The sequence below is a fragment of the Bidens hawaiensis genome, unplaced genomic scaffold (genome assembly GCF_021521415.1).
Source record: "Bidens hawaiensis isolate Kalapana, Puna unplaced genomic scaffold, B.hawaiensis_p1.1 tig00039148_1, whole genome shotgun sequence".
Classification (NCBI taxonomy): Eukaryota; Viridiplantae; Streptophyta; class Magnoliopsida; order Asterales; family Asteraceae; genus Bidens; species Bidens hawaiensis.
Genome location: NW_027505598.1, coordinates 25997 through 48927, shown reverse-complemented (window position 1 = coordinate 48927; position 22931 = coordinate 25997). Strand labels below are relative to the sequence as shown.

Sequence of the window (22931 nt, the reverse complement as noted above, 5' to 3'; positions counted from 1 at the left end):
AATTTTGACCTTCCTGCGTTTGTAGCAGTAGGTCTAAAGGCCTTGGAGAAGTCGCGAGAGCTTTTTTCCGTGACTGGTTGGAATGCTTCCCCAAAGATCCTTTTTGGCTGGGGATCCGTTTCCTTACGCTTCCCTTTCGCCCTATGGCGAGGGTTCGCGTCGGTGTCGGAGTCTTCCCCCTCGCCGTCTGAGTACTCGTACTCACTACTCATGTTGAGGTGCTGGCGAGTACTACCGAATTCCTCAGCTTGTTGGACTGAACGCAAGCGTTCGTCCAACTCAGCCTGAAATTCTCTTTGACGTGCCTCGGCCCATGCCTTCACTTGATCAAGTGTTTGGCGAGGGGCTCGAGGTCGTTTTTCCAGCTGGGCATCAGTGAATCCCAGTGGAATATTTACTCCACTTGCCCCTACATGAGTGACTGGGGTAGTGTTCGTAAAATGTATTTCACTTGCCCCAGCTTGGGTGGCTGGGGTAGTGTTTGTAAACATTGTGTTGCCGGTGTTAACCCCAGTGGCTGGGGTTGTGGTTACCGGAATTTCTCTAGTCATCTTGGAAGTTTTGAAAAACTGGAGAAAGATGTAGTTCTAGCTTTATGCACGGATGGCGCCAATGAAGAAACACTAAGTGACCCCGGGCAGATTATGGATAATCTGGGGGCTAGGTAATGTTTCCCACGAAGGTTAGGTCCAGCAGAGTAAGTTGTACTTTAGGGAACCTGCAAAACAGACACCGTAAGCTCGTCACTGAGAAGGGGGGGGTTCCTCCTTGTGACCACCCTCCGGCGTGAGAATCAGTCTATATTGCTCTTTGAATATAAAAGTATATGAATACTATTAGAGCAATTATCCAGTAAGTTATACGAGATAGTAGATGATCTTACCATTCCAAGATATTGGAGTATTTATAGCCGAAGGTAGGTTTTCTAGAAGGTACAGCCGGCTGAATAGTATTCCTGTTCAACCAACAGTGGATTACGCACAGGCCATACTGGTTGGTGGGTAGGTTACAGCCAATAGTAATAAAGTCGGCTGCACTATTCCACCAACTGTAGACTAAGCACGTCCCACTGACTGTGGATTGTACGCAGGCCATGCTGGTTGGTGAATAGGTTACGGCCAACAGTAATACTATTCCACCAACTGTAGGCTGCGCACGCTCCACAATGAGGGTTGGTGAGTAGGCAGCGGCTAATAGTGACAAACAGTACTAGAGGGTGCCCCTCCTCGCACTGTTGTCGGTGAGCTGTCACCCTGTGATTGGCTCATGGGCTGTTCTGGTCAGATCGTCTGTCCTATCCATACCTTGGTAGGTATGGTACAGAAGATCTTTCAGAATCAGACTGGCTCATTTGGGCGGGATTGTTCCCGCCTTGCTCATGCCTTCACGTGACTGCTGAAGTAGCTAGTGTCTTGTGCGTGTAGCCCTGCTGTCTGCGGGTAGCCTTCCCTGATGGCTTGTATCCGCAACTGCGGGAACAGGCGGGGTACTTCACCATTGGGAGGCTTTCCCTGCGTGTACAGCTTGCGTACTGCGCGTAAGATTCTATGAGCATGGTGGGTCCTGCGGGAGCAGATGGCCTTTGCGCAGACCCCATGTTCAAGGTGAGTCTTGCGGGACCAACTGGTCTCTGCTGGGACCTACCTCTTCAATCATCAAGGCTCAACTCTATTGCAACCATAATTCATATCGGTGTCCTGCTTTTTATAATCATAGCAGGATCAACAAAGGCTAATCTGGCCAACTTTGACCCCTTTGCACCTTTCGGTTTTCGGGGTATTTGGAAGGCTTCATCCGTGATTTTCTTCGCGTATGTCGGGTTTGATGGAGTGGCAACATTAGGTGAAGAAACCAAGAAGCCAGGAAGAGATATACCCATCGGGTTAGTCGGGTCTATGTTGATTGTCATCACCAGTTACTCACTTCTGGCTGCAGTGTTGTGTCTAATGCAACCTTACAACCAGATTAATGTTGATGCCTCTTTCACAGTTGCATTTGAAGCCGTGGGGATGAACTGGGCTAAGATATTAGTCGCGCTAGGTGCGTTAAAGGGAATGACTACTGTTCTGTTAGCTATCATCATAGCCGAATCTAGATACTTCACTCACATCGCAAGAGCCCACATGGCGCCACCTATTCTAGCCTTGGTCCATAAAAGGTTTGGGACACCGGTTAATGCTGCCATTATCATGACTGCTACAAACTGCCTGGTTGCGTTGTTCACGAGCCTTGATGTCCTAGCAAGTCTTCTTTCCATTTCTACACTTTTCATATTCTCACTAGTGGCAATCGGGCTATTAGTGAGATGATACTACTCAACGGGGGTGACAACGGGCCAAGATAGAATCAAGCTGATTATCTTCTTGGTGTTGATCGTTTGTTCGGCCACTGGGATGGGTTTACTTTGGGCATGGGGAGTAAACAGTTGGTTGGTGTATCTGTTTGTCGTGGGGATATGGTTTTTGGCCACTTTGGGTATTCGGTTAACGGTGAAGCAAGCGAGGAACCCGAAGCTTTGGGGGGCGCCATTTGTTCCATGGCTTCCGTCGGGTAGCATTGCATTGAATTTGTTCATGATGGGGTCAATTGATGGTGCATCTTTCTTAAGGTTCTTGGGGTGGACTGCTGTTTTGTTGACATACTATTTTCTTGTGGGATTGCATGCCACGTATGATGCATCGAAAGAGACTGTGAAGACGGAGGTTGATGATAATGAGGTTGAAATAGGAAATGATAGAGAAAGAGTGACTGCAACTTCTGAACCTATAGAACTCAATACAATAACAACTAGCCGCACCTGATTTTTGTTTAATCTAGTAAACTTATGAAAAAAATGTGAAATGAGAACTTAACAGAAACAGATTTATTTTCTGAAATTGCATATGATTTTAAAGGGTTGTTTTTTTATTATTGTATTTTTGAGTGTTTAGGAGGTTGATTGTGAACAACAACAAAAACTTACTTGATTACTATAAAGATTAGAAAGGATTAAGATAAGATCACCTGGTGAACAACATAACAATAATTACTCAAAATTCAAAATAGTTTAGAAGGTTCTCTACAACTGCATGATTCTGAAGGGTACAACTTCACCCCCAAAGTTTTTTACCTGCATAAGAAATTTTTGTTAAAAAAAAATAAATGAATTAAGGTATTTTGCACATATTGGTGAAATAAAAAACCATGTAACACATACCATTTACTGACTAATATTATTATATTGACTTGTTTTGCCTTTCATGATAATATGCTCTGCTGCATCAGCAACCGCATTGAACCATTTCGGTTTTCCTGTTGATAGCATTAGATATCCCAACACGAACCCAAGTAAGGTTCCACACCCGTATCCCATCATCACCACTTTCCATGTAAATCCACTCTCCTCTTCCTCATCTCCATCAACCTCAAGTTGTGGTTCCCGTGGAGGCTCACTGCAATTTTTGGGTAATGGAAGGCCACATAGATTTGGGTTCCCCTCAAATGAATCACCTTGAAATGTGTTGAACTGCTTTCTTAGCGGAATGCGGCCCACAAGATCATTTTGTGATAGATTTAAGAATCCAAGAAACGTCAAGTCAGCAAGGGTTTGTGGGATTTCTCCTGTGAGTTTGTTCCAAGACAAGTCTAGTGATTCAATTTCTGATAATTTCCCAATAGCCTGTGGGATTCGACCCGTTAGACTGTTGTGGGACAAGTTGAGCACTTTCAAAGAGTTTAGGTTTCCAATGATGTTTGGAATATCTCCTTCAAATTTATTGTTTGATAGATCAACAATCGTGTACTCAACCAAAAGTTGCAAAAAATGTTGATCTTGTCCTTTCATCGCAACAGTGATAGAGTAATACATGCGACCAACTTGAACATATTCTGGTTTTGTGTTCCTCTTTACCACATCCTTCATTGCATTGAAATTCTGAAAATATTTTGTAGGGAGTTGACCTACAAACCCATTATTAGATAAGTCAAGAACTCGCAGACTTGGAAATGAGATTTCAACTGTAGAAGAGGTTTCAATGCCACTATGAAAGTAGTTCGATTTAAGGACAAGAGCCTGTAACTTGGGAAGATCTTCAAACCAACCAGGAAATGCGTCATTTAAGTGATTGTTTCCCAAATCAATTATTCTCAAATTTTTACATTTGTTCAAAGAAGTTGGCACCGTTCCTTCTAACTGGTTTCTGTTTAAAATAAACGCCTCTAATCCACTCCAATTCGCATATACATTTGGAATTGTGCCCGTTATAGAGTTATTTGAAAGATCAAAAACTTTCAACTGCTTTACTCCCATCTCCCCTACCCAATCAGGAATGTGACCATGAATATCATTGCTAGATAGATCTAAATGTTTAAGATGTGTCATGGCTCGAAAGGACACTGGAAACACCTTTAGATTGCAAGAGGCCAAACTTAAGGTCCCAAAATCGGGATTGACATAATGATTAGCATTATTGGTAGTAAGAGATATACCACTATCTGAGAGAATGAGTGTTTCAAGGTTTGTGAGGCTTGAGAACAATGCATCCAAATCCCAATCACCTCTAAAACTATTAGAAGAAAGGTCTATGTAAGTGAGATTGGTAAGTCGTTGAAATGTTTGCGAGATGGGTCCATTATCAAGTACATCAATCTGGCCGGTTAGTCTATTCTTAGTAAGGGATAATCCTTTCAAAGATTTAAGAGAAAACAACTCGAGTGGCATATTTCCTTGGAACTTGTTCTTACCAAGCCTGATATACTCTAAAGAAGGCAGGGTAAATAATGATGGAGGCAATGTTCCAGAAAGCATGTTAGATGATAAATATATAAATACAAGGTTTCTAAGTTTACCAATGGATTTGGGAACGGACCCATTCAAACGACAATCTGAGAGATCCAAGTATATTAAAGAGTCGAGATGGCCAATTGAGGTGGGTATCTCTCCGGTTAAGCTTGTGTTTGACAGATCTAACCACCAGAGAGGGTTGCTAGTGCTTGTGTTAATCTTGGGAAGTGGACCAGAAAGATTTTTGTTTCCTGCCAAGTAAAGTTCTTCCATATCTCTTAGATTTAAGATATTACCAGGTAATTTGCCTTGCATGTTGGTGAAGCTAAGATCAAGTGACCTTAGAGGAGAAGAGGTGTTAAGATAAGTGGGTAAAACCAAACCTATATTAACTCTTGCAAGCCAAAGTTTACTCAAAAAGGTAGAATTGTAAAGGAGAATATAAAAAATATGAGGTTGAATCAACAAACTATTAATCACATCTGAAGAGAGATCAAGAGAAACCAGCTTAGGAAGATGTGAGATCCCTGAAGGGATGTTCCCAGTGAAATTGTTACGTGACAAGTCAAGGTTTTCCAAAGATCGAAGATTGAAAAACTGGTTAGGTAGGTTTCCTTGCAATCCAGTATTGCGAAGATTTAGCAATTCTAAAGAAGAAGAGATGTTAAGATTAGTAGGTAGAACTGAAGAGATTAAAACATTTTCAAGTGAAAGTTCTTTCAAAACTGTTAAATTTTGAAGCATGTTGATAAAAACAAGAGGTTCAAGATTGAGATCAATCCCATTCTCATTCCCATTCAAAGAGAAATCAAGGGATACCAATTTATGGATGTGTGAGACATCAGTGGGAACTTGGCCTATAAATCCACAAGAAGAGATGTTGAGATGCGTGAGACTATTAGAAATACTGCCCATGTCAGGTGGAAGTTGAGAATCAGTAAAATCATTGTAAGCAAGGTTGAGTCTCTGAAGATTAGGGAGGCGGAAAAGAGTGGTGTTAGGGTGGATGGTACCTTGCAGCATACCACAGCTAAGGTCAAGACCGATAACGTCACCAGTGGACTGGTCACAAGTGACTCCGTTCCAATCACAACAATCTATACTTGTGTTCCAGTTAACCAGAATTGGATTATAACCAGAACCAAGCCAATCTTCGCATCCGTAGTCATACATGGTATTAATGGAGGAAAGGTTTTTTTTAAACTGAAGCAAAGCAAGGGTTTGTTGAACAGAGCATTTGTGAGTGGTGTACTTGGAAGAAGATAAAGAGGATGAGGTCGAAGAGATGAACAAAAAGGAAAGGAAAAGAAAAGGCAAAATCAAATTGCACATTTCCGTCGATCGTATGTTTCTAACGGCTACAAATCGATATTCATAATTTGCTACAACCTATATATACTCACGGTACAGTTTAACGTGCATATTCAAAGACCATTGATACATTCAGCCTTTCCCACCTCAGCGTTTATGTTTGTAGACCCGAAGCAGAACTTTCAACTTGTAGATGACATAAAGATAAACATAAAGTCTTGGATCAACCACATCGATTTGATTGAGGTTTAATGTGACCATAGACTTGAGGGTAATATAAGGATTATGATAAGACTTTATATTGGTGGTAGGGTCTTAAATTTAATGTTGTTGTCAGCTAGTGTAGATTTTTCAATAGCAGATCTGTGCCACAGTGGCCCTTGTAAGGTTTTGGAGGTATACATGCAAATATCTTGCAACTTGGTTAAGATATTTTTATCCATAGTGAAGATGAAGATTAAGGTAAACAAATTAGAAAAAGGTGAATGGATCCGGTGATTAAACAAACGGAGAAAATTGTTTGGGTGACTATCTTGACCAAATCCTGTTTTGATGTGGGGTCGACATCATGCATCGTCAGGACACGAAAAATGACCTTGTTTGGTTTGTTCATATATCACCTCTTAATGGTTATCTCTTAACCATTCAGACTTAAGACTACCTTTTAACCATGAAGAGGTTATAAGCCATTAGGAGATAGTCTCTTAATAACTGTTAAGAGGCTACCAAACAGCCCCTAAGGCTAGCAAGACGAGCAGGTTTGGTGATAGTTAAAATAGGTTTGGGGCAGAAAAGGTTGTTGGGAAAATGTGTCTGTCTAAACAGGCCCGCAATATAAAATACCAGTTTGGTTCGGTTTAAAATGGGTTCCAGTCCAAAATGAACTTACGTTGAGTCGTAAAATAAATATCACGTTTTTTGGTGGTTGAGGTTGACGGGTGAAGGAGGAAGAGGTTGTATTGGCAGTGAAGAAGGCCGAAACTCTTTAGGACACCATAATGCAACAAATTAATATATCTGTCTCGATTATTTCCTTTTCCCTTTCAAGTATAAAATTACTTTTCCTTTTCACGTATAAAATTACTTTTCCTTTTCGAATATATATAAAAAAAATCACTTTTCCTCGACCTCTGTACAAATAAACCTGAATTCACTACTGTTTCAAGGTGGATTTGAATTGTCGGGGTGGGTGGATGGCCAAAACCCGTTTTAACCCTACTTCATCTCCATCACCTTCAAGTTTATTGAAGTTAAACAAAATCTTAGTTGTATTATAAACTAAGATTTTATAATACGAGAAAGCTTGTTTAGATAATCAACATGTCTTTCTACCATTTGCCTTTGATACATTTGGTTTTCTGGCTCCAGAGGCTGTGAAATTTTTGAGTAGGGTTCAGCGCGTCGTACACGGAACCTCTTCAGCTTCTAGGTCCCGAAGCTTCGTTTTTAGCAGGATTGGCTTTGCTGTTCAAAAGGGGGTTGCGGCGCAGCTTGTTGCCCGTTTGCCTGCCACTTTATTGTAATCGTTTTATAGTAAATTATATAAAACAATTTGAAATAAAAAAAAAAAAATTGAAATAAAAAAAAAAAATTATAAACTTTAAGGGTCTGTTTGTTATTAATTTATAGTATGTTTAGGTTAAAAATATTATTGTAAATAAGTTAGAGGTCAGTATTGTAATTAAGATAAATGGGTAAAACAAAACCTATATTAGCATATGTAAGGTGAAGGTCTCTAAAAAAAGTGGAATTTGTAAGGAGAATACTGAAAATATGTGGTTGAATCAACAATTTATCAAGCCCATCCCTAGAATCCCTAGAGAGATAAAGTGTTAACCAATTTAGGAAGAAGTGTAATCTCCGAAGGGATATGTCCTGTGAAACTGTTCCATGGCAAGTCGACTACTTCCAAAGACTGAAGATGGAATATGTTGTGAGGTAGGTTTCCTTGCAATTCAGTGGAGCCCGGATTTAGCAATTTTAAAGAAGAAGAGATATTAAGATTATTAGGTGTTGATGAATCAATTCAATATTATGGTTAATGATAAACATGTCAATGACAATAAGAACTCAATCCTAGATGTTAATGACCACAAATCAATTAACTAATAAATCTTCAAAGCATTCAATTACGAAAAACCGTTTAAGCACACAAACAAAAGGCAAGATTCGACTAACCGAATGATTAACCAGTTCGAAATCCAAATTCATGGTTTAAAGTACCAACAAACCAACATACAACTCAACCCCATGCCTGAAGATGGTTACGAAATCCTTAGTTTTGCATCTTCATCTTCAATAGCTCTACTATGGTGTAAGAGAATGAAATCATGGATGATTCTTGTGTTTGATAGGTGTTAGAATAGTGGAAAAGGCTCCCAAAATTGTCCAAATATGTTAGGTTATGAAGCATAGCCATTCAGGGTTTTACTGGGCTTAAATAAGGAAGAAAAAACAAAATCTGCATGTTTCCCGTCGGTCGGCCCACCGAAAGCTACGATGGGGACTGTAGCTTACGATCCTTTCCCATTGCCTTACGGTGGCCACCCACCGTAAACTACGGTGGGCTCAGTCCCCGTCGTACTGTTTCCTTCAAAAAGACGTGGGTCTTCATATTTCGGTTCTCTATCATGCCACATAGCATTACCTTCATTTCCATTCCATCTTAAATGCTCCAAACTAGATCCTTTAAGATCCAATCACCTTGAACATAAAACCACTCAAAGTAATCGTGTTCGATACATATAAATACATAAACCACACGATATAGCGTACTTAACACACAATATTTCACCCCACATCAGTACCTTTTAGCTTATTGCTTACTTTTGTTTGATGAGAGAATCATTTGGCAAGCTTAAGGACCAATAACATACTCTTAACCTACAATAATAAACTGTAAAACATAGTAAATTCAACAAACAAACAGACAATCAAACCTTAGTTTCAATAAAAAATATATGTCACTTGAACGATGTGGGACAGTAAAAGTATAAAAAGTTTCATTCTAAACACAGCTATGAATCTTCTAATCTTATAAAATAAATAATAAAATAAGTATATATAAAATATTTAATTTATTATATATAAATATGAAAAGATCAAAACATATTACAAGTGGCACAACGGCCTTCAAGTGGCAGTCGGCTGTATGGTTTCCCGGGATCGTCCAAGCCAAACTCTGAAGCCAGCGTGGGCCCGGTTAAGACAACATAGTCTGACAAGAGTAGGGCATCGGGGCTCTCCAAATTTGAAGAGTGCGATAGCCTAAATACAAGAAAGTCGCCGTTATAAAAAAAATTACATCCATATTGAATGCCGACAGCTAGTTATTATGTCTAAATTAGGAAATATGTTATCTCGACTTATGGATTTCAAATTAGATGCTTGAAATATATATAACTTTTCTTAAAGTTTTTTTTTCTTGTTTTATTAACTATCAAACAGTTTTGAAATATAATTTACTGGTTTTTGAACCCGTGTATTACACGGATTTTGTCAAATGATAAAGATAAATAAACTCTGTTTTTTCAGTTGTGATTCTCAAATACTTGTGAATTAATTTTGTAGGGGTATGGTACTAAACCCGGTTTTACGACCCTAAATTTATTATGTTTGGCTTATTTTATTATATGGACTAATACAATGTTATTGGGCCGAGGGGGTTTTGTGGAGGTAACCCTAACTGGGCTAGGCCCATTAGGGAACCATGATGGTGGCCATGAGGCTCCCTATATAAGCAGGTCTCCACCTCCTTATTAGGGGTTGGTCATTCTCAATAAGAGCCACCACCATATTTTTGTGTCTGTGAACAAGAGATCCTCGAGATTTCTTAGCGGTCACCTCCACACCCCAAAAAGCCATTGCAGATCCCAAGCAGCCAGAGAAGAAGATCAAAACGTGGTTCGTTCATCTCCAAATCCGTGGAAACATCGTCATGGATCAGGTCAGATTCTTCTCATGCTTCGACATTGGCGCCATCCGTGGGACGGCAATGAACCACACTTCGCTTCTCGTCTCGGCCCTCCGATCTGTTCATCAATATCTCAGGTCTACGGTTTTTTCTTCCAGATATGTTCTATGGAAATCCAAAAATCCGTAGATCCAAAGAATACTTCCAGATCTGGAAATACACAGGAAGAGATACCACCAAACTTTTGGGGAAAACCCTAAGATCTGTGTTTTTTCTAAGTGAAATATACCAAATCTAGTTATGATTTTTTCAGATCTGGGTTCGTTTGAGCAACAGTCACACTTCATATTCATAGATCTATAAATCCTATCAGATCTGTTGGTTTTACATAAAACCTACCTGATGTGGATATTCAAAATCTCTAGATCATGCGCGCCACCGCGGATCAAAATCGCTCCCCGTGGATCAACTTCGGATTCCGCATGCGCGCTCCCGGCGATCACTCTACGCCACAGCGGGTCGCATGCGCGCTCCCGGCGATCACTCTACGCCACAGCGGGTCGCATGCGCGCTCCCGGCGATCACTCTACGCCACAGCGGGTCGCAGGCGCGCTCCCGGCGATTACTCTACGCCACAGCGGGTCGCATGCGCGCTCCCGGCGATTACTCTGCGCCACAGCTCACGTATATCACATGCTCACGCATACCACGTATGCTCACGCATCACATATGCTCAAGCATCACGCATGCTCACGCGTGTCACATATTCTCACGCATCACGTGTGCTCACGCATCACGAATGTTCACGCATATCATATGCTCACGCATCTCATATGCTCACGCATCACATATTTTATTGGGCTTCACGTATGCTCATGCATATCAGATGCTCACGCATCATGTACGCTCGCGCATCACATCTGCGCGTGAGAATAAAGGAGACCTTACGCAGGCCGCGCGTAAGCGACACAACAAATGAAGAACAGTAATCCAAATCAGGATAAGAACAACTATGATTGTACTATCAGACGAGACAATAGTCTAATCCAAATCACCGAATGAGTCATACTTAAAGGTTGGGAATCCTCGTAATATCCCATATGGCTACGCGCCATACATAAAGATTGGGAATCCTCATAATATCCCATATGGCTACGCGCCATACATAAAGGTTGGGAATCCTCATAATATCCCATATGGCTACGCGCCATACATAAAGGTTGGGAATCCTCATAATATCCCATATGGCTACGCGCCATACATAAAGGTTGGGAATCCTCATAATATCCCATATGGCTACGCGCCACACTTAAAGGTTGGGAATCCTCATAATATCCCATATGGCTACGCGCCATACATAAAGGTTGGGAATCCTCATAATATCCCATATGGCTACGCGCCATACATAAAGGTTGGGAATCCTCATAAACCCATATGGCTACGCGCCATACATAAAGGTTGGGAATCCTCATAATATCCCATATGGCTACGCGCCATACATAAAGGTTGGGAATCCTCATAAACCCATATGGCTACGCGCCATACTTAAAGGTTGGGAATCCTCATAAACCCAAACGGCCACGCGCCAATATAGGCCGGGCACACCTCATAATTTGCCCGAGGATGGGAACTTTATAATACATCCACTCTTAATTTATGTTTTTGCAGGTTCGGCTATGAGCCGCACAAGCACCTATGACATCGTTATTATTATCTGGCCACTTGTGCCTCCATCACTATTTTGAAGACAAGCCGAGACAGTCATCTTGCGCAGAAGAGGCCCTTTTAGGCCAGTCATTATCATCATATTACAGCTCATAAGTCGGCTCGCGCGCAGGCTTTATTATTCTATAGCTCGTAAGTCGCCTCACGCGCCAGCTTAATTATTATTATAGCTCGTAAGACGCCTCGCGCGCAAGCTCAATTATTCTTACAGCTCGTAAGTCGCCTCGCGCGCAGGCTTTATTATTCTATAGCTCGTAAGTCGCCTCACGCGCCAGCTTAATTATTATTATAGCTCGTAAGACGCCTCGCGCGCAAGCTCAATTATTCTTACAGCTCGTAAGTCGCCTCGCGCGCAGGCTTTATTATTCTATAGCTCGTAAGTCGCCTCATGCGCCAGCTCAATTATTCTTATAGCTCGTAAGTCGCCTCGCGCGCAAGCTTTATTTTTTCATAGCTCATAAGTCGCCTCGCGCGCAGGCTTTATTATTCTTACAGCTCGTAAGTCGCCTCGTGCGCAGGCTTTATTATTCTATAGCTCGTAAGTCGCCTCACGCGCCAGCTCAATTATTCTTACAGCTCGTAAGTCGCCTCACGCGCAGGCTTTATTATTCTATAGCTCGTAAGTCGCCTCGCGCGCAAGCTTCATTATTTTTACAGCTCGTAAGTCGCCTCGCGCGCAAGCTTTATTTTTTCATAGCTCATAAGTCGTCTCGCGCGCAGGCTTTATTATTCTTACAGATCGTAAGTCGCCTCACGCGCAGGCTTTATTATTCTATAGCTCGTAAGTCGCCTCACGCGCCAGCTCAATTATTCTTACAGCTCGTAAGTCGCCTCACGCGCAGGCTTTATTATTCTATAGCTCGTAAGTCGCCTCGCGCGCAAGCTTCATTATTTTTACAGCTCGTAAGTCGCCTCACGCGCAAGCTTTATTTTTTTATAACTCGTAAGTCGCCTCGCGCGCAGGCTTTATTATTCTCATAGACCCGTAAGTCGCCTCGCGCGCAGGCTTTATTATTCACATCTTATTCGTGCTAGTGCACCATCATTATCATAAAGACCACAACACGTCACCATCATGAAGAAAACCTCCCAAAACTCAAAGACAATAAAGATAAGGCCGAAGAAAAGGGAAAAAACCGCCTCACCTCATAAAGTCCAGCGCTCCACCTAAACGCTTGCGCGCCTAGGAGCAACGCTGAACTTGGGGGGCTTGTAGGGGTATGGTACTAAACCCGGTTTTATGACCCTAAATTTATTATGTTTGGCTTATTTTATTATATGGACTAATACAATGTTATTGGGCCGAGGGGGTTTTGTGGAGGTAACCCTAACTGGGCTAGGCCCATTAGGGAACCATGATGGTGGCCATGAGGCTCCCTATATAAGCAGGTCTCCACCTCCTTATTAGGGGTTGGTCATTCTCAATAAGAGCCACCACCATATTTTTGTGTTTGTGAACAAGAGATCCTCGAGATTTCTTAGCGGTCACCTCCACACCCCCAAAAAGCCATTGCAGATCCCAAGCAGCCAGAGAAGAAGATCAAAACGTGGTTCGTTCATCTCGAAATCCGTGGAAACATCGTCATGGATCAGGTCAGATTCATCTCATGCTTCGACAAATTTAATGTAGACTTAATTGAAAAAACAAACATGGTTATGAAAATACTAAAATAGCATGATTTTGGTACTAAAGTTGTGTAGTTCGTCAAACCTTAGGTATGAAAATGACACTTGATTCAATAATGAATATAATCCACACTATGTTATAACCCATTTGACAAACTGGTTTTGACTCATGACCCATGAATAGCTAAAATGAATGAGATGAGAGATTAGGAATTAGGTGAATATAGACTTGACACCAAAGCTTCAACATTTTGTTTTATTAATATTGTTAGGTAGATGTTAGATTATTATAGAAATGTCAAAAAAAGTTTTAAACAAATTGATTGATTGCTTAATTTAAGCATTCGGATTGTTTTATCTAAATTTGGTAAAGGCAAAACACTTTTAACTAGGGGTGTTCTAATTTGATTCAAATTCGAAATATTCAAAATTCGGTTTGATTCGAATTCGATTATTAACATTTGAATTCGTTTTTTAAAAAATTCGAATTCGATTTGATTCGTATTCGAGTATAGCAATCGAATACGAATTTATGATTTATTATTCGATTCCATTCGAAATTCGAATTCAAAATAACACACACACACATACACATATATATATACATATATATATATGTGTGTGTATTTGTTTGGGCCAAGTCCATAAATAATAAATATCCATTACAAAATATTTAAACCCTATAGCATATATTATTGTTTTTTATCCCATACCATTTGTATTTTAATTTTGAACTTACTATTCGCATGGTATTGTAGAAACTTTAAACTAATATTTGTGTGCTATACAATTATAATTTTGGTTTTTGAAAATTTTAACATGGGTGAACTTGAATCAAATCGAATTCATTCGAAATCGGTCTGTATTCGATTCGAATTCGAGTTTCAAATACGAATTGAATTGAATTTTGAATATGGTATATAATAAGTATATGAATTCGAATCGAGTAGTTCAACTTTTATTTGAATACGAATAAGAATATGAATACTAGCAAAAAAGTAAATTATTCGGATTATTCGATTCGATTAACTTGAAAATCCGTTATTCGATTCGATGAACACCCCTACATTTAACCATACACAATTACTTATATGTTAATTGATTGACTGTTTAATTTAAGCAATTGGGTTAGAAAAAGACAAAACACACATTTAATCATACGCAGTCAATCATAGGTCTAATTTGTTTGAAATTTTTTTAATTACTTGTTATAATTTTATAAAAAGATCCTGTAACAAAAAGATGAACAAAATAAAAAAAAATCACTAAGATTTAATAATTAAAAAAAAACTTACTTTGATGACCTTTTTCTCCATAATAATCGGAAGGGATTACCAGTTTCACATGAGGAGGCTATTGGAAGGGATTACCAGATTCATCAACTTTGCAAGATTTAATCCACATATTCCTGGTTCCTCCTTTAATGTGTAGAAGAAGCTTCGATTGTCCCATAAATCTTGTCTATTTAACCAAAAATTTGTATAAGAAAACATTTAAGTATCATCAAAATGGAATGAATATATTTTAAGCTATTGATATATACTTTAAAGAATATGATAACCATCGATAATTTTGATCCATACATGCATGAATTTTAGTGTATTTGTACATATATTTTTGTAACTATTGATAGTTTCAACTAAAGATAAACATGAAATATATTTAAATTGTAAGTCTCGAAACTAAATCCGACAACGAACGGCTTTGTTCTTGATAAGCGCTCGAGACGGGTGCGGTATAAACAAACGACCGAACATAAATAATATAACGATAAAATAAAGGAACGATTTCGTAGCCGGTACAAAAGATTTATAATATTATAGTCCGGATTTCGCACCGACATTAATTATTATCTTGACCGTGAATAAATAATGGGTTTTGTAATTTGATATCGCAAGTCACAAATATTGGCCTTACAATCACCCCTTGACTTGTGATCTCAAAACTTTGTCTTACCGTGTCTCACATCTTCACAAATCACCCGATAAATCGATGCCTCTTCATTTCAATTCACTCCCTCAAGGAATGACCCACATATATTTAATCTTGAAGTAGTTCTCGCTTCTATGGATCTTAAGTTGTATATAGGCATGAGATGAGCTCGAATATCCACAAATCGATCTCGAATTACCGGATTCAATGATCAAATGAACAAAACTTATTAATTCGTTCGAAGTTTACCTTTCGGGTCCAACTTCTCAAACGCCTTAGAAATAACAAGCTTTGAACACAGTTAAACAAGATGAAATCTGAACAAATTTTGACTTTCTTCAGTTTGGTCAATCCGACAAATATTTATTTCTTGGGCCAAAAGAAAATTGATCATAGCTAGAGGTGCACAAATCAGGTTTTTCAAAAACCCAGGTTCGGGTATGGAATCGGGTTCGGGTATGACCGGGTATTGAAAAATCGGGTATTAGTAATACCCGGGTCGGGTTCGGGTCCGGGTATTGTCTCTAAAAACTATACCCTATGTATCGGGTTCGGGTATAGAACCGGGTATTCTAAAACCGGGTATTTAAATACCCTACTTTCAGGTATTGAAAAACCCTACTTTCAGGTATTGAAAAAAAAAGAGTCACGAGTTTTGCACAATTTTGGAGAATAGAAAAACATATGAAACACATACCATTCATGAACTAATTTTATCCTCTTCTCTTATTATGTCTCTTCAAGATAGCTGTTGGTACATGTTTGTCAGTAGTTCATAGTCTAGTATTTGTAATCGAGTCTGTAATATAATAGTGTATTTGATTATGTTTTAGTTTTTGTAACTAGCGAAGTTGTCAACAAGTTCGCTCAGGCGAACTTGTTGAATAAGCGAAGTTGTCAACAAGTTCGCTCAAGCGAACTTGTTGAATATGCGAAGTTACAGACAACTTCGCCTGAGGCGAAGTTGTCGTGTATAAATACTGTTTCACTGAAACAGTTTAGGGTGACGATTTTGTTTAAGGTTTTCGTTTCAGTGTTACGTGGTTACTCTCTGTAATTGTGACCGAGTGTCACGTGTTTGGTTATTGAATATAACGTGGTTGGTTTATTGATCGTGTGTTCAATCTTTATATACTCTACACTCGTAACCTACCTACGCAGGGATTCCGCACCTGCGTTGTTAGCGACATCCCGTGAACGATCCGCGTCTGGAACCTACAATAGCATAGTTTGCTTCATCAACAATTGCATTAACCCATATTGGTCTTCCTGTTGATAACATTAGATATCCCAACACGAATCCAAGAAAGGTTCCACATCCATATCCCATCATCACCACTTTCCATGTAAATGCACTATCCTCTTCATCTCCATCTCTGTCACCTTCAAGTTGTGGTTCATGCATACGCTCTTTGCATTTATTGGGCAATTGTTGCCCACAAAGTTTTGGGTTCCCTCCAATTGAATTCCCTTCAAATGTGTTGAACTGCTTTCCTGCTTTCCTGCTTTCCTGATCTTGTGCTATTTACCGCAGGCCTTGAAGGTTTACTTACCACTATGCTTATTACTTATATATCTGCTATTGATCTTCATCAATCTTTTGATATACTATTATTATTATACCACTGTAGGATATGCTAAACCACTTGTTGATAGAATAGATACCGGAAACAGACTTAACCGAAGGTTTTATAGGCCTTCGACAATTTCCACGTAAGCAGAAACAAAATAGATTTTGTTCATATGACCGTTTTGTTAGATAAATCTGATCTTAAATCCATTCACATTTTGTGACACAGGGAATATCGGGAACACGTGAAGGACCTTTCATTCGTATCAAAAGATTTCAGCAGAATAGTCATTGTCGACAACAATCCATTCAGTTTCCTATTGCAACCAGTCAACGGTATCCCGTGCATACCTTTTTCTGCTGGTCAACCACACGACGATCAGGTATCTATACATGATTATATTCAGATCAACAATATGATGCTTTTATTTAACTGTTCATCACTTTTATGCTTGTGTAATATAATATGATAATTATACAATAACATTACAGCTTCTTGAAGTCCTCCTTCCGCTTTTGATGCAACTTTCTGAGCAGAGGGACGTTAGGCCCGTGTTATATGAAAGGTTTCACATGCCAGAATGGTTTCAAAAACATGGAATCCCTGCCTCTAGCTTTATACGGTAGAATCTTAGAGGTACCGCGACAACATAACTTGCTTAAAGCACTGCATTTTGTGTAGATATTATTATATCACCTCGTATACAGGAGACAACCCATTCAAAGATTGTTTTAGTTATTGTTTACTTGCAACGCGTGTTCAAATTCGTATTCTTGTTGCAAGTTGGTATATATAGTTTGCAACAGTGTGATCTTTAGGGTTCATGAATTATAAATCGAGTTCTGTAAACCTGTTGTAGATCAATAAATGACTAAGTTAATCCATCTACTATTATGGTTATACAATTTACTCATTAAGTGACGGGTTAATAATTACTGTGTATGTAAGGAATTAGATTGATAGCACATTGTTCATTGCCTTACCGTAGTACACATACGTGCCGGTTTACATGTAGTCATCATAGTTGCAAATACTTAAATCACTTTCTTATTTGAGAATGATGCAATATTTACACATCATGTTTTTATTAAGAAAGCCGACTTTTATATATAAAAAGTTGACAAGTTCTAGTGATTGAATGGTCAATGGATCCTCTTGACCCTCCTCTGCTTCCATTCTGCGTAGTGCTGGTCTAGATACATGCTACAATAGGAAAAAAAAATGAAATAGAAGAGGAATGGTCAACTGGTCAAGGCCTTGTGTTTGACACGATTACCTTCAAACAAATTTCGGGTCCGTCTAAACAATAACGGTAGCCATATGGAATCCAATTTTAAGTGTGTTGAATGAAAGTTTAAATTGCATTAAACGTCTTTAATATGATGGTTTACATGGTTTAGTTGCTAGGTCAATTCCATCTAGATTTTGCACCCTATGTGTGCGTAGGAGTTTTGAGTAAACAAAACTATAGAGTTTATCAAGCATATTGGCTCTTTACTTATAAACCACTTCAACATTTATTCTTCTCTCAAGTTAGAATGCTAGATAAGTTCCCACCCAATTTTCTAGATTTATTTTAAAACACACAACTTTTGAATACCGATATCTCATCCACCTTAGCTTTATTTTGAATAATTCTTTACTAATTGTGAAGATTCGAAAATAGAACATAATAATTATCATTAACTAGTTTATTACCCGGCGCGGTGTGCCGGGGCAGTTCAAATATGTTTATAAACCTATCACGCTGCGAACTTGCGATAGAGCACTAATGTGGATTCGGTTGGTACCAACACAAATTAAATAAAAAATTAATCCGTGTTACACAAAAAATAGTAACAACGCTCGTATAACTTATAATAAAAAAATGTTAGCATATTAAAAAGTCTATAATGGTAATGATGGATAATTCGGTCGGTAAAACCCCGGCGTCGTAGCGGCGAGTCAATGTGAATTTGGTCGGTATTGGCTACGTTCGTCACGGTACCAGAACTAAACCGAGAAAATAAATTTGACAAATTAACATGTTTAAAAAAAAGTAGCGGCATTCGTATAACATATTGTAAAAAGAATTAACATATTTAAAACAATACATATTCGGTCGGTAAAATATGGTTGTTGGTTAAACCCAAGCGTTGCGGCGGCGAGTCGATGCGTATTCGATCGGTATTGGTTGCGTTCGTATGGTACCAGAATTGAGCCCAAAAATAAATTAGTCAAATTAACATATAAAAAGTTTAAAATATTTAAAGCGAATTTAATTCGGTTGATAAAACCCGAGCTTTGTAGGTCCTGGAAGTTGTGGCGATTAGTTGGTACAAGTCGGGTGTTGGCAAAACATGACTACATGAGTGTTGTTGGTCCTTGGCATTGAGATGGTGAGTCGACGCACATTCTGTCAGTTTCGTTTACGTTCGTTACAGTATCAAAACTGAAACAAAAAGGTCAGTAAAACCCGGTCATTGGTACAACCCGAGTGTTTTAGGTCTAGGGCGTTGAGATGGTGAGTGTACGCGAATTCGATCGGTTTCTGTCATGTTCGTTACGTGACCGAAAATAAAACAAAAAAATAATAATATAAAAATGAGGTAGACCAACGGAGTGGCGTCGGCCGTAAACTCAGGTGTTGTCGGTCCTGAGCGTTGGGGCGGTTAGTCTATGCGAATTATGTTAATTTCGGTCGTAACAGGAACGGGAATGCGAGTAACCGACATAAAACACGCGCAACCAACACCGGTTACTCGTGCGGAGCACTAGTTTACGCGCCTAACGGGGCCGGGTTATTCGCGCTACGAGGCACTGGACGCGCATTTAAACACGCGTATCCTACGACACGCACGTAACCGATGCTTGGATACGCGTAACTGCTTCCGAAAGCTAGAAGCAAAGCTTAAATGTAGTATATTTTGAAAAAAAAAATTCTTAAACCAATCTGTTTCGACCCGACCCATTTCGACCCGAACCTGCCCTGACCCAAACCAAATTAATTTTTTTCTGAATCAACCTGTTCTGACCCAAACCAAATTAAACTTTTTTTGAATCAACCTGCTCTGACCCGAACCAAATTAAACTTTTTTTAAATCAACCTATTCTGACCCGAACCCAACCCACTTGCCAGTTTTACCAATAACATAACAAAATTCTAAATATAGCAGGGGAAATGAAATTGAGCTATTATTTAGGAAGCTATTTAGAAAAAAATAATTTCAATTAAAATTATAACTTGACTGATTAATTCTTTACTCAAAAAGGATAACATCACTACCAAACTAACGAACCAAAAAAAAAAAAAAACAATGTTTGGATCATATACATCATAACAATAATAACAAACCTCGGATGAAATGGGCCCATTGACGTCATCAAGAAACAAGTACTTGAAGAAATCATCAAGTGTAAAACAACATAAACTAAAGTTAGGTCGGAACCGATGCAACACTAGCTCCATTATCCGCTTGGCATCATCGACTGTAACATGCTGTTGTCTTTGAAACTGGACTAGGAACCTTTGAAAGTGGTCTGGTGACATGTGTGAGTTCGTGTCGGTGCATAAACTGAAGGCGGTGGTTTTGGTTTGGTGATTTTGAACTTCCGGTTGAAGAGGATCATCTTGTAGTAGAGGTAATTGTCTTCCATTGTTTTCTATGTTTATGTTTTTGTTAGTCTTGTGTTCTTGTCTCGGATGTTTATGTGTTGATGATCCCTTGGTACATCATCATCATCATCATCGTACTCAGTCTTTAGTCATGTTTATGTTTATGTTTATGTTTATGTTTATAGGTCAACTTAGTCTTTAGTCAACAGTCAACTCTTGAAATTTAACAAGCTTTTACCTTTTTTTTAAATTCCCAAAATAATCATTTATTAAAACAAATTTCTAGTTTTAGGTATTATTTACAAAAAATTCCAGAAACAAGTATTATAAACTAGTTGTGACGAGTAGTTGTAGAACCAATCAAAACTTGTCGCGTGTCCTTAAACTAACCGTAACAAGCACGTTTACTAATCATTTACTCGTCACGACTAAATAAGTTTCATGCCTCGTAATCAACGCCCACGAGTAATTCATAAGTCCCTTAGTCGCAAAGACTAGTTTACCCGGTTATATTCCTTACACGAGTAGTTTATTAGTAGTTAACCCGCCGCACCTAGTTTAACCTTATAATTTACTCGTTGCAACTAAATGACTCATGAATTACTCGTGTGCGTTGATTACGAGGCATGAAACTTATTTAGTCATGACGAGTAAATGATTAGTTAACCTGCTCGTTACGGTTAGGTTAAGAACAAGTGGCAAGTTATAATTCGTTTCTACAAACTACTCGTCACGACTAGTTTATAATACCTATTTCTGGAATTTTTTACATATCGTACCTAAAACTAAATTTTTTTTTCATAAATGCTTATTTTAAGAATTTTCTCTTTTTTTTTGGGATGAAAATCCTAAGAAATTATCCCAACTTTCTCATTTTCATTCTTGATTTCCGGTGCCAGATTTTTGTTGCTTTTCACGGACACCACTCTGTGTCCTCTAATCATCTAATGACAGAAATGTTGATTTGACTGTTCAATGTTAAGATAATGTCCATTTGATTGATAAATTATCAAATGTTTATGCTATGTTGATCTGTTGACTTTTAATCATTAGCTTAACTGGATATTTAGTCAACCGGATTTTGCACTTGGCCTATTAAACAGTTGGTTCGACAAGATTATTTTGGTGTCCGAAGAGATTAACCTTTAGCTTCCGACGAGTATATATTTTGGCTTTTGGGGAGATTTGGACAAGTGGTAGAATCCGGTTGACTAAAAATACAATTGAGTTGATGATTAAAATGTTAACGGGTTGACTGGTTTTAACATGAATATTTTGAGTATTTTGATCAAAGATTGATCAAATGATATTCTCAGAGATTGATCTTGATTAAGTAATTCTTGGAAAGTCATGTAATTGAGAATACGTTAAATTAAGTGGGTAAAACAGATTTAATAATAATAATAATAATAATAATAATAATAATAATTGTTTTAGAATTTAGAATAACAAATCGGTTAAAAGGATGACTTTTTGAAATCATTCAGTGGGTGGGATGGGATAGGTGAGGTTTAAAGATACCAAGGTTTCTACAGCTTAGGAATTACTGAATGAGGTTCTATTATTTGTTTGTTTTGAATAATTGAATAAAGACTTAATAGTACAAACAATTCATGTTATAAAACCATATTGATTTTTTTTAATAAATTTTAAAAATTTGAGGTTTAGTTATTAGAGTAATTCACAATAACAAAAAGCCCTTGATTCCTAAAAAATAAGATGCGGTCATTGCATCATACCCACTCTCTTCTATCTCATTTATAATCTTTGAAACCGATTCTCTCTTTTTTATATTGATTTCATTGGGATGCTTAACTTTAGGTATCATATGATATTCGATGTTGAAGGTAGATCATCAACGTAACAAGGTTTTCACGTCATTGAATGCAAATGATAAATTTTAATATATAAACCTTTTGATATTTTAGTTATTAGTTTGAATTTAAAATTCGAACTTTTGTGGAAAAATCCTTTAATTCCTATAAACAAAGGAATTTTGATGAATAAATTGGTTAATTAAAGGAACTGGCTTTTGGATGTGTTTAAGTGCTTATAGAACTTAGCAACGTTAAATCTTACTAGATACAATCTATCGACTTATGATGTTACAATAAATTTAGAAAACAGTATTAATAAATAGTAATAACAAATCATTATTGTTTTTGTATGATGTATCCGTCTTGTATCCTTTTATGGGCCGGGCCCCAGAAGCAACGAAAGTAATGGACTTGAATCAAAACAACCCCTCTTTGACAGTTTTGCCTGCCACATGACATAAAGTAATCCACTTTTCTATTTGTTTTTGAAGATATTTTTCCATTTGCTATTAAATTACTTTGCCATGTTTCTTATGTCGTTTTCTTGGTTGAATTATATAGATTGATATTAACATTTGAAACAAGAAGTGTCACATCATCTAAAGATTGCAATTGTTATTCACATGCTCATCAAGATCCCTCATAAGACTATTACCAATGCTACGTATGTTTTTAGAGA

At 38.3% G+C, this 22931-nt stretch overlaps 1 protein-coding gene, 1 long non-coding RNA gene and 1 pseudogene across 3 annotated transcripts; 2 read left to right on the top strand and 1 right to left on the bottom strand.

The window, feature by feature from the left end:
- Positions 1-1595: 1595 nt before the first annotated feature.
- LOC143614198 (cationic amino acid transporter 1 pseudogene) lies at positions 1596-2801 on the top strand (annotated as a pseudogene).
- Positions 2802-2928: 127 nt separating this feature from the next.
- On the bottom strand, positions 2929-6163 carry LOC143614192 (receptor-like protein Cf-9). The gene is made up of 2 exons (XM_077087699.1): positions 3197-6163; positions 2929-3109 (listed from the first exon to the last, which is right to left on the bottom strand). The coding sequence occupies exon 1, from the start codon at positions 6092-6094 to the stop codon at positions 3200-3202; it is 2895 nt and encodes a 964-aa protein (XP_076943814.1). The 5' UTR covers positions 6095-6163; the 3' UTR covers positions 2929-3109; positions 3197-3199.
- A 10621-nt stretch (positions 6164-16784) lies between these two features.
- Positions 16785-17727, top strand: LOC143614196 (uncharacterized). Of its 2 annotated transcripts, XR_013150252.1 has the most exons (4): positions 16785-16812; positions 16901-16982; positions 17069-17222; positions 17332-17727. It is a non-coding gene; the product is annotated as an uncharacterized LOC143614196 (long non-coding RNA). The 2 variants fall into 2 exon arrangements; XR_013150251.1 differs by lacking the exon at positions 16785-16812 and having other exon boundaries at positions 16830-16982; positions 17332-17726.
- The last annotated feature ends 5204 nt before the right edge of the window (positions 17728-22931 follow it).

Bases quoted from the DNA above. Each gene is read 5' to 3' on its own strand.
- LOC143614192 (XM_077087699.1), bottom strand. From the start codon at position 6,094: ATGTGCAATTTGATTTTGCCTTTTCTTTTCCTTTCCTTTTTGTTCATC.